General features: G+C 39.2%; 1 protein-coding gene across 3 annotated transcripts in view; it reads left to right on the top strand.

Annotated features, from left to right (window-relative positions):
* The window catches only part of birc6 (baculoviral IAP repeat containing 6), a 139,305-nt gene that overhangs the window by 117,860 nt on the left and 4,348 nt on the right, over positions 1–17,097 (top strand). For all 3 annotated transcript variants that reach the window (XM_040037149.1, XM_040037151.1, XM_040037150.1), the window contains exons 68-72: positions 1,017–1,234; positions 3,960–4,121; positions 4,516–4,593; positions 8,473–8,661; positions 15,796–15,930. In XM_040037149.1, coding sequence (XP_039893083.1) covers positions 1,017–1,234; positions 3,960–4,121; positions 4,516–4,593; positions 8,473–8,661; positions 15,796–15,930 — 782 coding nt within the window. The remainder of the gene's footprint in view (positions 1–1,016; positions 1,235–3,959; positions 4,122–4,515; positions 4,594–8,472; positions 8,662–15,795; positions 15,931–17,097) is intronic.

Here is a 17,097-nt window from a genome sequence, read left to right on the forward strand (position 1 = left end):
GACAGCATAGAAATAGACAACTCAAGACAGGGTGGCTGTTTCATCTGAATGTTTCTCACGTTATGACTCAAGCTGTATATTGTTTAAACAATATACAGCAATATCTGAGCTTTTTTTGTAGCATTTTAGCTATAAAAGATATTGCACTTGTTCAGTAACTTACACACTTTTGTTTTGTTTTTTGTGGTAAAAAAGTACAGTCAGGTCGGGAGTTAAAAATAAATTCAATGAAGGTACAAGAGACTTGTTACATAAGGATGTTAATAAAAGTTGTGTGCAGTATGTGTCATTTTAGCATTTAACTAAAAAACTATTTTTCTTTTAAATTTTGTTTTGTTACTAATCCCTGTTATTACCAGTTTATTCACAAGAAGTTCACATTCCTGGCCATAAAGCACAAACATCGATGTCAGATCAGTTGGATCTGAGATCTTAAAAAAAATATATATATATCCGCTATGAGACTTGTTACAAGTATGCTGACAGTGAGCTAACCTGGGACACACAGAATTCATTAGCCTTTTCTCTGGAAGAGTCCAGAGTTTTTAGTGCTAGCAGGGCTGCTATGTCCATTTTATTTTATTTATTTATCTTTTTTTTTGTCATGGTTCTATAGTGTCCATCTTTCGTTGTGTGTGTGTGTGTGTGTGTGTGTGTGTGTGTGTGTGTGTGTGTGTGTGTGTGTGTGTGTGTGTGTGTGTGTGTGTGTGTGTGTGTTGTATATGTAAGTGAATAAAAATAAATAAAAAAGACCTGATTAATTCTGGAATGGAGTACGAGGTTCATAAACTCAGAACAGCAGGTCGATCTTCCTGTAACGGGTAACATACCGCGACCACAAACAGTATTTCATCTCCCTTTATTGCTTTAATTATTACCGTGAATTTAGATCGCATTTTATCTGTTTGAATATGGCTTATAAAAGAAAAAGCTCCATTTTCACTTGTGTTTATAATTGGGTTGAGCACAGTAATGCGCTGAACTTATCCTGACCTGTGTGTCTGTTCTCTGTCCAGACACCTTTGAAATGGTATCAGAAGATGAGGATGGAAAGCTGATGTTCAAGGTGAACTACCACTACATGTCTCAGGTGAAGAACGCCAGTGATACAAACAGCGCAGCCAGATCTCGCCGCCTTGCCCAAGAGGCTGTCACTCTGTCCACCTCTCTGCCTCTGTCTGCTTCTTCGAGTGTCTTTGTCCGTTGCGATGAGGAGAGGCTGGATATCATGAAGGTAATAGAGCTTATCCGCTATTTTAGGCTTAGGGCTACAGATTTATAGCAGGCTACGATGACTTCACACTGCATGATAAGAATACAGAGGATACATTGTGTGTTGTAGTAACTGTTTTGATTGAGAATGCACTCTGGGCTTAGTAGAATCCACTCGTGTGAGAAGTGGGTGAGTGAATCAACACTCCCAGGATTTTTGTGTGCTGTTTTTCTGTGGTGCTCCTGCCATATGAGTTGTCATCAGCAGCTCTTAGTCATTCCCCTAGTGACATTTGATAAATGGCTCTTACACCGCAAGTTGATTAATGGCAAAGTCTCCTTTGCTAAATGTCAAAATTCTCATCTGTTTAGCTCCATTTTTGGCAGGAAAATATTCCAAATAAAGACGCAGCATACTAACAACAAAGCTGACATATGATTAAAACACTGCACACAACAGTGCAACATTGACATTGATTAGTCAAGAAATGCAATGGATGGATGTATATTCTTATCTGTAATCACAAACTGAAGTAAGAAAATATCTTTGACCTCAGTTAACGCCCCTGTTATCCAAACATGTTCAGAATTTACCAAAATTAACTTCCCCCTATAATAGCACGGCCCAAGGAATAGCATGAGCAGAGAGGGACAGTGGCTGATGAGGTGGAAACATCAAGATCTGTGAGGGGTCAGTACATCCTAGTAGCTCACCCCACATCCTTAAATTAATAACCAAACAGCCAACTGCATTTATTCAACACTCTCCAGGTGGCACAGTCAGTTTCAGTCTCAAAATGCTTCCACACCAGAATTACTTGACTTTGGTGGAAAGTGCAATGAAAGTGATGTGCCTGAATGTTCATGTCAAAATAACCTTAATGCATGAGTGGCACCCAGTGCCCTCCAGAAATCTTAGTGTAGCTGCTACATAATCTCAGTGTTACAAAACCCCTAACACTACTCAAGACCAATGTGGTCGTTTGCACAAGGGTCAGGATGTTCGCATTATGAAAGGAAAACACGTCTACCTTACTTAGGACTAGAATATGCCCGATATAAATTCAGTGAGCACTTCAGTATGTGAATAGAATCTCTTATGCAATGCACCTGCATAGATATGTTCACTAGAGGTATTTAGAAGTTCTTAGTCCAGACTTGGTCCAGCAGCACCATACACCTACCTTTAATTGAGGCATTAATTCAAGCACTTGATAGTGAGGTTGAATAATTTTCCAAGAGGAATGATAGAAACTCATAAAAGAAAGATGTGCCAAGGTTGAAAATTCATTCCTAAGATGACTTGAGGCCAAAGTTGTTCTGAAGTCCATGAAAGTCCTTGATTTCAATAGAATATTTAAATCTTTTATCTGGCCCATTGTTGTAGACTATTTGGTCCCTATACGTACTACTGTAGTGACTTGTGTTGTTCAAGTAGCCAGTATTAAGTAGGACGTTAACCCAGTGGGTTTTAGACTGCTAGAGGTGCCCTTGGTTGCCGATTCTGTTTGTAAACTTTTGGACTTAATTTGTGAACTTTAGACAAGGGAAAAAGATTCAGTGGTCTGGGAGTCATGTCATTGCTTTTTGCCAGTGATGTTGTTTAGATAGAACTTTATTAATCCCTCGGGTAGGTTTCTCTGGGAAATTCAGTTTCCAGTAGCAGAACACTGACAGAAATTGCACAGTAAGAAATCAGAATAAAACAAAATTGGTGAAAAAGAGAGAGTGTGTGTGTGTGTGTGTGTGTGTGTGTGTGTGTGTGTGTGTGCGCCTATATTAGGGGTGCAACGATACTCGTATCGATATTGAACCGTTCGATACAGTGCTTTCGGTTCAGTACGCATATGTATCGAACAATACAAATTTTTAAATTTATTTTATCAACTTTCCTTCTGACGATGCTGTCTGTGTTGAGCGCTCAGTGGATCTGCGCTCGACAGTGCAGCCTAGGCGGAGTAGTCGAACGCATATCCACTGAGCGCAGGCAAGCTAGCAATGAAATATACTCATTAATGAGATGTAGCAGCGAAATGGTCTATGGCACAGTATATTGCATAGTGACTGCTTAGTTGTCCCCGTTGTTTGTCAGTGTTATCAGCCAATATCCTTGTTGTTGTGGTAAAGAGAGCTTTAAACATGAAGGCAGGGTTGTTCATTTATTGGTCAGTCAATGTCCCTGCCCTCGTCTGTGTTTATGAACTGTGCTGTGTGAAGCAACTCTAGTTAGACAGCAGCCCCTATGACTTGGACCTGGACAAGGAGTTGATAATGGATGGACGATCCTACCAAATGTTGTCAATATTGAGTCTCAAGTCATCAAGAAACAATCCTTAATTTGTGTTGCAATAGACATTTAGAGTAAGGTATCTTGTATAACCTGTGTGCTGTTAAACAGCAAGTCTACTCAATATCAATTAGACATTATATTTATGTTTGTTATATTTAGGAAATAAATCAGATTTTGCCACAAATGCTCAGCAGTGAGTACTGTAGTTAGAATTCTCCTCTAATTTCACCCTTTGGCCTGTTTGTAATTACTTTGTTGCAGCTGTGAAACAGCATTAGCTGTGTCTGCGCCATTTCTCCATTAAAACTTTTGCCATTTGCACTTTTGTTAAAATCTAAATTTACTGTTATCAGTACATTCACCTTTCTCCAATTAACCCTCTTTCAGCGTGATAATGACTAAGCTGATAACTAATCTTTGTTTATATTTAAGCTTTCCCTTTTGTTTGTTTTCATAGGTTCTCATCACTGGTCCAGCTGACACACCATATGCCAATGGCTGTTTCGAATTTGATGTTTATTTTCCCCAAGACTATCCCAACTCACCACCTCTGGTCAATCTGGAGACCACTGGCGGACACAGTGTGCGCTTTAACCCAAACCTCTACAATGATGGCAAAGTAAATGTATTTTTTTTTCTTCTTTTTAAAATGTGTATTAATTGCAAAATCTGCCAACCAATTCACTGAATTCTCAGAATTTTGGTACTGTAAGTAAAAGAAACAAGCTGTGCAGATAATCTGATTAGATGGTTGAGCACTTTGCTGCGTGTGTGTGTGTGTGTGTGCGTGTGTGTGTGCGTGTGTGCGTGTGTGTGTGTGTGTGTGTGTGTTCACTGAAACAAGCTTCAATGAATATCTGAACCACTCTATAGATCAGACAATTTGCCCACATCCCATATTAAGTCTGAGAGAGGGGTAACAAAAATCTACTGGACTTGAATATTGTATGTTTAACATTGGTAATACACATGGATTTTGGCACATAATGTTTTGTTTGTCTTTTATTAATCAGGTTTGTTTAAGTATCCTCAACACATGGCACGGGAGACCAGAAGAGAAATGGAACCCACAGACCTCAAGCTTTTTACAGGTAAGATGGTTTTCCATCATAACAATCACCTGTATCAATGGATCAGCAGGCTTCTGTCTCAGTCTTTGTGTCATAGGCTATAGTTTATTACTCCCCTCTCATTACAGCCCCAGGAACCTTGTATTAATGGCCCTGGGGTTCTGACAGCTACCATGAAGGATTCTTTTTAAAGTTCTGTTATTATTTTTCTTTATGACTGTGTGGGTGTTGATAAACCAAACACAAACCACTATCATTTCAGCCTCTGGGTTATGCCTGCTTACACACATCACTCATCTGGAAGTTGCAATCAGTTGGCATGTATGCCCAAGATGCCATCTGTCATTAGACTTGATTTTGTAGACTCTTAATCTGAAATGTTTCTAATCTTAATTTTATTTCTTTTTTTCCCCTTTTCGTTGAACCTTTCTTTGGATGTAGACATAAAGATGCCTCTCTAAAATCAGATGTAGATGAACTGAAAATTCGATATCATTCATTTTGAAATAGGATTAGCAATAAAGGGTGATGTCTGCATGTCTTTATTTCTTGATGTGTTTGCTTGCTAGAAGAATTTACTGGTGTTTCTTTCATGTGTGTGCATATACCAGTGACAGTATTGTTTCCAGTAGTCCTCTTTCAGCATCAAGTTCATAGAGCAGTAATAAATCTGAAAATTAAAATGGTATGGTACCAAACTGATTATTGAAAATTTTCCTGCCAGTGGTGGCATCCAATGCCCTTTTACTGGTCTCTCTGAGAGAACTGGCATTGACAGGCGCAGCAGTGTTCCATAAGATGAACTTTAGCAACTAAGAACAGTGTGATTACCGCAAGAAACAAAAACAAAAAAGTATGTGCTCAGGGGGTTTTACAGGGGGTCATGTATACATACGACTATATATGGGCTCCATATAAACTGTGAAAATACACACACACACTATTTTGTTGATTTATGATCAAGTAGCCCAGGCCAGGTACCTTTTGCAAGATTTGGCCCAGAAATGTTATATCCTAAAGGATCTGTATTGAAACAAAGTGTGTTTTAAAGCTGTTATTCAAGAAAATACAATGATGAGTAATCCACATAAAGACTTATTTTAAGTCTCAAACCTAGCATAGTTATTATTAGCCCTCCTAGTGATGTATCATTAAACATTTTTCACTTTTCTTTAACTGTATATTGTTTGCCATCGATGTCCCAAAATTTATAAAATTAATATTTCTCAATTGGAACCATTAGTTTCTATTTAGGAAAAACATATTTGGACTTGAATCTCATTGTACAGGGTGAGCCATTTATATGGATACACCGTAATAAAATGGGAATGGTTAGTGATATTAAAGTCCTGTTTGTGGCACATTAGTATATGTGAGGGGGCAAACTCCTCAAGATGGGTGGTGACCATGGTGGCCATTTAGAAGTCGGCCATCTTGGATACAACTTTTGTTTTTTCAATAGGAAGAGGGCCATGTGACACATCAAACTTATTGGTAATGTCACAAGAAAAACAATGGTGTGCTTGGTTTCAACGTAACTTTATTCTTTCATGAGTTATTTACAAGTTTCTGACCACTTATAAAATGTGTTCAATGTGCTGCCCATTGTGTTGGATTGTCAATGCAACCCTCTTCTCCCACTCTTCACACACTGATAGCAACAACGCAGGAGAAATGCCAGCACAGGCATCCAGTATCTGTAGTTTCAGGTGCTGCACATCTCGTATCTTCACACCATAGACAATTGCCTTCAGATGACCCCAAAGATAAAAGTCTAAGGGGGTCAGATCGGGAGACCTTGAGGGCCATTCAACTGGCCCACGATGACCAATCCACTTTCCAGGAAACTGTTCATCTAGGAATGCTCGGACCTGGCACCCATAATGTGGTGGTGCACCATCTTGCTGGAAAAACTCAGGGAACCTGCCAGCTTCAGTGCATAAAGAGGGGAACACATCATCATGTAGCGATTTCAAATATCCAGTGGCCTTGAGGTTTCCATTGATGAAGAATGGACCCACTATCGTTGTACCCCATATACCACACCAAACCATCACTTTTGTTGTTCCAACAGTCTTGGAGGGATCGTGGGAGATGGGTGGTCTCGTAGGGTGTCTTGCATTGAAATCTGCTGCAATGACCCGGTTACTGCGTTCACCAGATATCAACACAATTTCGATCCGCTCCAAGATCCAAGATGGCCGACTTCTAAATGGCCACCATGGTCACCACCCATCTTGAGGAGTTTGCCCCCTCACATATACTAATGTGCCACAAACAGGACTTTAATATCACCAACCATTCCCATTTTATTACGGTGTGTGTCAGTACAGTTGTCTGGACTTTGCTGAAGCCTAGATTTTGTTTATTTCAAGATAAATAATTATCTTACTCTTGTAATTTCTTGTGTTAAATTCAGTCTGCTACATTGTCCATAGATAAATACATATGTCCCTAAACATGACATGTTAACACATCCCTCAGATCATTATTTGACTGAGACAAAGATAAGTGGAAGAGAATGAATCGATGAATGGATGATGTCTTTTGATTATAATGTGTGTTAGGGAAAATATTCTAAAACACTTCTTCAGTAAAGACTCAGAGAAGAGAAACACACAGAACTTCTTGCTAGCAAGGGCAGCCTCCAGACTGAGACTCGCACTAAGAAACTGCCCCAATCTTTATTTATACTTCAGTAGGTGTGTGTGTGTGTGTGTGTGTGTGTGTGTGTGTGTGTGTGTGTGTGTGTGTCCTGCTGGTCAAAGGGTCATAAAAGGCACATCCTTGGTCAGGAAGAGAGTAGACCTCCCTCACCCTAGATAACATTGGTGAGGAAGTCAAGCAGTTAAAGCACTTAGACTAAAACAGACGTAACTACGTTAATCCTACCATAAAACAATAAGAGAAGGTATGACCTCTCTCGTGCTCCCAGGATGTGGGTGTGCATTCTAGTGTGGAATACACACCAAGCCTTTGCAGCCTGTTAAAGATCACACACAATTAATTATATGCCTCTAAGTATACATGGTTGAATATTTCCTAATACAAATAACTACATGCAGTATTCTACCATATGCAAACTTATATCACTAAAAGATTATACTGACTACTAAATACAATTTTCCATTGACAATGTGTGATCAATATTGGAAAATATGTTGAAAAGGAGACCGGAGTTGGCTAGAATAAAGTGGTCATCATCTGGAGTGGATTTTGGCTCTGAAATTAGGCAGCCCAGTTTAAGAGGAGCAGACTGTATCAATTGAAGGTCATTGGTATCAACTTGATGGAGCATTTTCAAGTTCATCCAGCTCCACAGTGGCTCAGGCCAGCAGGCAGGCCTCCAATCACAACATCGTCATTGTTGGTTATGTAGTGGCTTGGAACAGACAGAGCAATGCAGGAAGACGTCCTTAGTCTCCTTGAGACAGGCCAAGGCATTAATGGAGCTGTTAATAAAGATATATTGAAGGCTGTATTTTTATGGGGCCAAAACATCCCTTGCTTTTGTCAGACTCTTAAGTGTACACCATTGCCAAGATCAATTCATATGTTGAGGACACTGAGGGGATTTCAGGCTCATTTTGTCAGTGTATCAGGATTATACCTAACTTGGTTGTAAGTCTTAAAATGTGTTTCTGTTTTTTTGTTTTTTTTTTCTTCCTAGCTTATCTGGAAGCTGCACTAAGCTATTATTACTGTTGTTATTATTATTATTATTATTATTAATAATAATAATAATAATAATAATAATAATAATAATAATAATAAAAAATTGTTATGATGATGATAATAATAATAATGATAATAATAATAATAATGATAATAATGCCTGCAATTGAAATCCTGAATCACATTTTCCATTTTTTCCCATATTTCCTTTAATTTGCAAACCAGGTGCTAGTGTCAGTGCAGTCCCTTATCCTGGTGGCTGAGCCTTACTTCAATGAGCCAGGGTATGAACGATCTAGAGGAACTCCCAGTGGCACCCAGAGCTCTCGGGAATACGACGGCAACATCCGACAGGCCACTGTCAAGTGGGCCATGCTGGAGCAAATGCGCAACCCCTCTCCATGCTTTAAAGAGGTAGGGACCATTGTTTTTTACACTTAAACCTTGTTCTTCAATTTGCTTCTTTTTAAAAAAAAAAAAAAAAAAAAATCCTTCTGGTGGAAAACAACACAAAAACTGGACCCAGGTGAGTGTCGACTTTGATGTTGTTTGGATGATCAGTTGTCATATTTTCTTGTTTTTAACACCAAGCTAAAAATCACAACTAATTCTCAAAACCTAACTCTAGTCTGAACCCAGTTCTAGCCGCTAATATTGAATAACGTGAAAACTGCTGGCTGACACCAGATCCAAAGATTTCTCCCCAGATCCAGGCCCCTTAACATTTGTAGACTTGGACTCAGTTTGAGTATTAACCCTGGTATTCACATCAAGGTACTGAGCAACTACTTTAACCCAGACAGCTTAATTTACTTTTTGATCTCGTGCTTCTATTTATTATTATGTATTTTTATACTAAATCTTATTTTTCCTTTATACTTCCGTAGTCAATACAACATTTTGGATGATTCATCCTCGTAGTAGATTGGTTACATGCCTCTCAGCATCACATTTGAAAACCGAAAACAAAACCTCTCTTCCCCAAGAGCCATTTAAAAACAAATAAGTAAATAAATTCCTTTCACAAGAATTTCTTGGTGGATCGCAGCATCTGGAGGTGGGCCTGCCTCTCCTTCCCCCTCTCTCCCTCACAGTTTTTTGATTTCCTTGCAATGTTTTAAATGGCCTGTGGTGAGACGGATAGTGCAGGGGAGGATAACAATCTTTCAACCTGCTCATCCAAAGCAGGCTCATTCAGAAATGTCAGGAAAGCAAAATGAAGGAAGAGGAGTGCTTTAGAGATGAAAATGAGAAAGGGAGAAATGAACAGAGGGAGAAAAGGAAAAAAATCCCATCATCATGATGACACTACATGAGAAAAACAGACTAAATGGAACAAGTCTAAATAAATATATGGCAGGCGACCACACATTTTACCTTATACTTTACTCACATAAAATTTTCTTGCTTGAGGAAATGTGGAGTAAATGTTAGTCATGAATGGGATGGACATAACGATAATGAACAATCTGTTCAGAATGTTAGGATTGGAATCCTGTTTTATTTTCCCGTCTCAGGAGAAGAAATAAAAGAAATTCAGAAATGATGTTTGTGCTTTTTTTCTGCTTCATAAAGAATGAAAACTGTTAGAAATGTCCCTGACCTGTATATTCAAGTTGGAAGTTCATACAAAAAATGCATCAAACATATTCAGAATTTCTTCATTCGAGTAAAAACCAAATTGTCTCCAGTTGAATTTGTTTTAAAAAAAAAATACCTGGACCAATTTCACTAAATGGTTTAGAGAGGCAGAGCATGATGAAGAGAGAACGCATTACATTTTGTTGTTGATGTTAAAAGGACATCCTCTGAATGCCCTTCTAGTAAGAATGATTAAAGCTAGCAATGAGCTTTCAGCTTTAAAGATGCATTTCTCTCCTTTGGTAAATGTTCAGGATAATTGGACATCATTGGACAGACCAGAGGCTTGGTGTTTATTCATCGTTTGGCGGGTCCATTAACCTGAGCAGTATGAGTTGAGAAATCACACATTCTGCCTGTTAATGCATCATACAAAAATTACATACCACACAGTAAAACAATTCCAGCCATCCCTGGTGCCCTCTGCTCTGTCAAGAGTGTCACTGTGTGTGAAGTCACACTTGCCAGGTGCCAAAAAAATTGTATAGAAGTGGCAAGCTTTGGGACACACTAGCCATTTCTCTGGCAGAAATACAATCTTCAAATTCAACATCTCAAATAATTTATACTGCCATCAGTTGGATCTATTGAGATTGTATCCATCATATGTTCCTTGTCATTTTCATTCAGGTGTTTCCAATATGCTTCAATTGCCTAATATTCTTTTGACGTTGTTCTTTCTTCTTCTTTTATCATTAGAATTTATAACAATAAAAAAATAGATTTTCAGGCATTTCTTAACAACATGCACGAGCTAAAGCTTTCTAACCAAGTAGTTTATTCCATATGTTTCTTCCATAAAAGATGTGTTCCATCTTCAGAGTGTAGGTTGTAAGTACAAGCTTAGTGTTGGAGGGTTTTATTACCATCCTACCACTTAAGGCTATTTGGATTGTAATGGCTTAATCTGGCAGACCCTCTAGATGAATATTACACCACTAATCAGTATGCAGTAAGCATAACAACCACCACTGATTGGTTTGACTAACTTGCTAAATTAATGTTAATTACCTGTGGCATATCTGGTGGAGTCAGCATCACCCTGGTTTGAAGTTTCACATTGTTAATAGACTCAGTGCAGGTTTACAAAACTCTTTGTCATATTGAAATTTTAATTTAGAAAAAGTTGTTCAAGCCCAATTTGAGTAACATTACCATAGAATACATCTGCTACAAGAAAAACATGTTTCAGTTTGAGAGTGCACAGGAAAGAGAATAGAAGACATGCCAAAAAGACCAACGTGGGACCCTTCACCGGCATTTTAGTAAATGAGTGGTCTTCTCAACTGGGTGAGCTGTACCAGTACCCAGTACTCATCTTTTTTTTTTTTTGTCAAATGGCCAGAAAGACAGAAAATACCTTGTACTCACATAAAGTAACACTTATGACTATGGAAATGCTTATGTACACAGTCATCCAGCAAACATGCCCAAAGATTTGACTTAAACCATCATAGTGAGTAACATGCCTGATTTCACATTTATAAGTAGAGCTTGGTTTTAGAAAACTGTACTGTATAAAATCAATGATGCTTTTTTGTTGTTGTTATGTTTGTTTATTTATTTATTTTTATCCCTGACAACATCCTCTGTCACATCAACCCTCTGAATGTCCTCCTACAATACAATAATCCATACATTCCTCTTTTCTTCCTGCTGGCAGCTCTGTCTTCTACATCCTTTGTCCAGTATATCCACTGTCTCTCGTCTATACATGTCCAAACCATCACTATAATCTCACCCTTGGCTTTGTCTCCAACACACTCAACCTGATATGCCTCTGATATGCTCATCTTTAATCTTGTACATCCTGGTCACTCCAGATGGAAATCTTAGGCTCTTCACTTCTGCCACCTCCAGCTTGGCCTCCTGTGTTTTTGTTAGTGCCACGGTTTCTAAGCCATAGACCATGTAGGTCTCACTACAGTCTGTCCTCCTGTCACAAATCACCCCTGACACTTATTCACAGTGTATTCTGTTGAGTTTCTGCTGACTTTCATTCCTCTCTAGGGTCTCATGCACTTGCTCCCTATGTCCACTACAGATCACAATGTCATCTGCAAACATAATTGTCCACAGAGACTCTGCTCAGGCAGACCTCATTCATCATCACTGCAAACAAGAGGAGACCCATCTCTGATGTAATCCCCAAGTTCCTCTCTTGGCATTCTTTCCACAGACCCAGTGCAACCCCTTCTGACATTCTGTTTACTTCCACCTTCTCTGTACTTCTCCATCAAAACTCTCAAATACCATGTTTAACGTGTTCTCTGCATGAAGCCATACTTTTGCTCACCAGTTGTTACTTATCTTCTCAACCTAGCTTCACCAACTCTTTCCCATACCTTCTTGGTATGGCTCATCAATTTTATCATTCTAGTTACTACAACTCTGCACATCACCCTCATTCTTGAAAGTCAGCATCATCATACTTCTCCATTCCACAGGTATCTTCTCAGTCTCCAAAATTGTTAAACAGTATGGTTTAAAAAAATCTTCTGCCTTTTGTTCCTAGACCTCTTCATTCCTGCACAGGTATATCACTATGACCAACTGCCTTTCCTCTCCATGTTCTTTGCAGAGTCCCAGGAAATCAGGAAATTATGTTGCAGGACATAATTGGCATGTATCCACAATCAATGTTGCTTGTATTCTAGTGACATTTAAAGGCGAAAGAGTAGAAACCCCTCTGGCCTTTATACAGAAGTAAATGCTCAAATTAAATGTAAAAAATGGATCTGTGACATCTAGTAGGTGAAATGGAGTATTGGAGCAAAAGATATTGAGGAGACATAAGTAGGACTTGACAATGCCACCCAGCTGAGCAATAACACACGTTAGGCGCAAGGAAATTTAATGAAGCTTGGTGAGGTACTCCCATGTGCTTTTCTCACCACTGGCCTTTTAGCACCTTCATGTCCTCAGCTGAGGCAGACATTGACACAGAGTGTTCCAGCTGGTTGACTGGAGGTTTGACTCTCATGCATTGAAGCACAAACTGGGATTTATCAGAATGCTACAACACAGAGTTAACACTATCCCCAGGCTAACAGAAGAATATCTTATCAAAAAAGCCCTGAGTAAAGGTTGTCATTCCACCTTTGTCACAGCTATGACGATACCTAAAAATAATCCAGGCAATCCAGGACAGGAGAACGACACAACCACTGCCTAAACCAAGACTATTAGCAATCCCTTATGTGTCAGGAATATTGGGATGTCTTTTTTTTTTTTCTCTCTCTTCAAAACACATCTCTGTGGCTTTTAAACCCTAAAGCACACATCACCAAACTTTAGTCCAACCCAAGGATCTGGTGCTCCAGCACAAAGTAATATAGTGAATTAAACATGCAGGAACCAAACAACCTCTGGCTAAGCAGGTGGCACAACTCAGATGAGCTACCTCACCACCCAAGCGTTCCATGATCTGTTTACACCTTACAGGCCAGTGGTCATTGTTTCAGTGATGATGTGCACATTCTGAACAGGGAGGAATGCTCATTTGAGCAGGGAGTCGAGTCCATTTATGTGAAGAGGACAACCATATGTGAATTGAAGAGCGAGACTCGTGTCAGTCATTGACTAGCGACCTTGTAAAACTCCTCTTTGGTGCTGAAGATGCAGTAGTGTTTTCTGACACGGTGGTCTCAGCTGCAGCTCAGCTGATCTGTCTTGAGACAGATTCTGTCGCGTCTCTAACTTGCCTAAGTACAACATGTCATTTCTCGTACAGGATAACCTTCAGCACCTAGATTCCTGACATAGGAAGGTGACACTTTGATGAGTGGGATGAGAGGAATCCTCACAATCAACTGCCTTCATGGTTGAGCACAGATATAATTACTGGAAACCTTCCTTGTTGCATTATTTTTGTCTAAATAGTAGCGATATATTTCACATGCATGTGAAGTGTTGTGGTGTTTGCCCTACAGATTCATCAGAAGCCTACATATTGCTACATATCCACATTTGCTGTTCTAAGCTAGAAACAGCTCCACTATTCTCCAGCCCTGTCATCAGCTTCTTGCATGTATCAATCATCTTGGCCTTGTTTTGAACACTGCTGCCTCCTCATCACAGAAAATGTCTTCTAAAGCTGTGATTACCATATGAGCTCAGCATGTCAATCAAATACTGCTTGAGCCAGAGTCTCTGAAAAATTCTCTCTACATTTGATTTTATGGAAACAATTGATTTGGTTAGTTGAGAAAGTTGCCTGCGTGCTGTAGACCTCCTTGCCAGCAGTTGGTGTATTTGTACTAATAGTATACTTATCTTACCAAAAAATGTTGTTTGTGCTGCCAGTATCAGTGACTGAGACAGCACAATCTATTAATTTAGGGTTTCTTCTACCAAGAACATATTTCTTATCATGGGGCTGAATCACAGTAGCTCATACTCTGGACATTTTAGTCAGTTAGCCAATAAAGACAGTGAACACTGGGTGAGACGGCTGCATTCCATATGAAAGTAAGAATCATTTGAACATATTCAATGGGAAATGTTTTTTTGTGACCTTGTGAGAAAACTATAATCTCCCATCTACAAATGTCTTGAATATTTAAAACTTGTGCGGTGTTTATTTGCATGGAGTTCATATTGATAGCATCTCATTCACCACATAACCAGTAAACCAGTAAAAATCTGCATATTGTGGTTTTGGAGGTAATACTGTCGTCACTCTCCTACCACCAATTTTGTTGAGCTGTGTAAATGTAAAAGTTCTAATGGCATAGGTAACATTTGATTTTTGGCACAAGAATGTTTGAGAGTCCAGTGTTGTGACTTACTATTTATAGAGTACATGCTTGAATTATGGAGCAGCAGGTTGTCAGGTGTAGTTAACATGGGGTTGGATGTTAAAACATTGTGTGTCTGTTGAGGACAAAGAGAATGCCTGTGAAGTATGCTTGTGTAGATGTATAATATTACAGCATATGTTAAATTTACAATTTTAAAAAGAATCACTAAATTATGGCAAAGTACATTATCTGCATCAAAAATAGGGTGAAGTACTATTAGAAAGTACTTGATTAGAAAACTATTAGAAATTTTATCTATATGGAATATATACATTTTCCAACAATATTCTTGATATTTGGTATTTGGTTTGCCTAAAACAGATAAGAGAAGAAATACTAAAGTTATACCATTTGAGCGGAAAAGATGGAATTGAGATGGAGAGAGAGGAGGGAGTTGTAGAAAGGAAAGGTGGATTAAAGCATTCCCTAAACCCCCTCTGCTGCCTGTTCTGCTTTTTGTCTCTAATAAACAGCAAATCAGCAGCCACCATGATAACTCATCCCCTCCCTCCAATAGCAACAAATAGCAGCTACAGACACATCTAGCACCGCACTCCCTGCATACTGATAGCACAGCCATGGCGACTGTTGCTAGGAAGTTGACTGTAGGGGCAGGGAAGCAAGAGACTTGGGTGTAGATGGCTGACATCAAGCAGTGTTGCACAAATAATATCAGCCTGACTCTTGAGACTAGAGTGTGCCTCGTTTGTGGAGGAATGCGTTGTTTCAGTTATGTGTTAGAACCTGGGGTAGCTATCAGTAGGTTGGAGTCCTATTTGTTTGTTTGTTTTTTATTTCTTAATGTGCTAAATGTTTTTAATGTTTCTGTAAACATACACGGCAGACCCAGTGACGTTTTGATCATTTTTATTTCACTGGTCGCTGTACACACACACACAGAGCTGCAGCTCTCCCGCTGCCCGCTCAACATAACAACATCGACCACATTCACCAAAACTCCAAACTTAAGCCAGCGAGGCGTGATTGCAGATGCCGCGCAGGTGAGTCAGTCGCATCTGCAGCAGCATCGTAAACCACGCCCCGCCACAGTTTCATAACAAAGTTTATTCTCTTTTGAATAAATGGTGTTGTTGTGTGTTTGCAGGTGATCCATAAACACTTCTACCTGAAGAGAACAGAGATCATGTCTCAGTGTGAGGAGTGGATCGCTGACATCCAGCAGTACAGCAGCGACAAGAGGGTCGGCCGCACCATGTCCCATCATGCTGCTGCTTTAAAGGTAAAGATATTGCCAGTACTTACATAGTTCTTTTCTACTTTGGGTACTCAAAACATCTATCGTTTCTACTATAATCCATCCATGCAAGACTTTATTCCATGCCTTTAAGTGTCCGAAGGGCGCTTGGATATGCAGACTAGTGGAAGAGCAGCAGCTCTTTAATTTGTGGATGGCCAGCTCTTTTTATGTGAATCCTGAAGTGTGTTGACGTTTAATACAATATTTGTTTAATTTTGCTGTCAGTTACTGAATTTAGTCTCATCCACTTTGGTTTAGTTCACCTTTTAACACTGCAAACTTTGGCAAGTGACCTATCAGAACATGATAATTCAGCAGAACAGTAATGATGTCAGTGAGGAAATTGCTGCTAATAAACACCCAAAACTCAAAATGTTTAAAATGATAAAGATCTTCACTTTCACTTCAATTGTATGCTTGAGTTTCTCCGTACATCATGATGACGATATATCCACCACATATATACACTTCCTTTTGCGCTCCCCTGAAATCTAGGGTCGATCAAGGAACAGTATGATTTTGTGACATTACATTCAGAAGGAGAATCCTGATATAATAAGAGACTGACAAACATCCTGGTTACAGATTTTTTTGACCACTTTTTTGCTGTTGTACACTGACTTCACACTCTGTTGGATGATGCCAGGCCTTGTGTTTCAGATATGAAGCTTTACAGAGTTAGCTAGCCAGCAGCAGTGCATGTAAGCGCTCTCCTGCATGTCGTACTAATAAGCAGTGAGCTACCTGCAGGGGACAGGGACTCGGCCGGCCTAATTCCTGTCCCCACCTGACTTCCTTTTGAGACAAACAGGAGCTTCTAACACACACAAAGTACCACTGTAACCCCCACCCGCAAACTGAGGCTGCACATAACAAGTCCTTTCTCTAAATAACAATGAGCTCTATTTAATAAGAAGCTTCCATGGCTGAAAATGACAGGTTCATTTTCTGCCTTTATTTTGTAGTATAGCAAGAAAAGAGAGGTTACAGCAACACTAATACACTGTTATCTGAAAACTGACTGATATTGAATTGGCATTATGTATTGTTTAGATTTACAGATACATCTATATGTTAAAGCTTTGTTTAGGGGCAGTGTTACAAATATGTTTTGAGCTGCTTATTATTTATGTACTTGTTGATTCTATA

Source organism: Simochromis diagramma, unplaced genomic scaffold (assembly GCF_900408965.1).
Source record: "Simochromis diagramma unplaced genomic scaffold, fSimDia1.1 OVJJ01000197.1, whole genome shotgun sequence".
NCBI lineage: Eukaryota > Metazoa > Chordata > Actinopteri > Cichliformes > Cichlidae > Simochromis > Simochromis diagramma.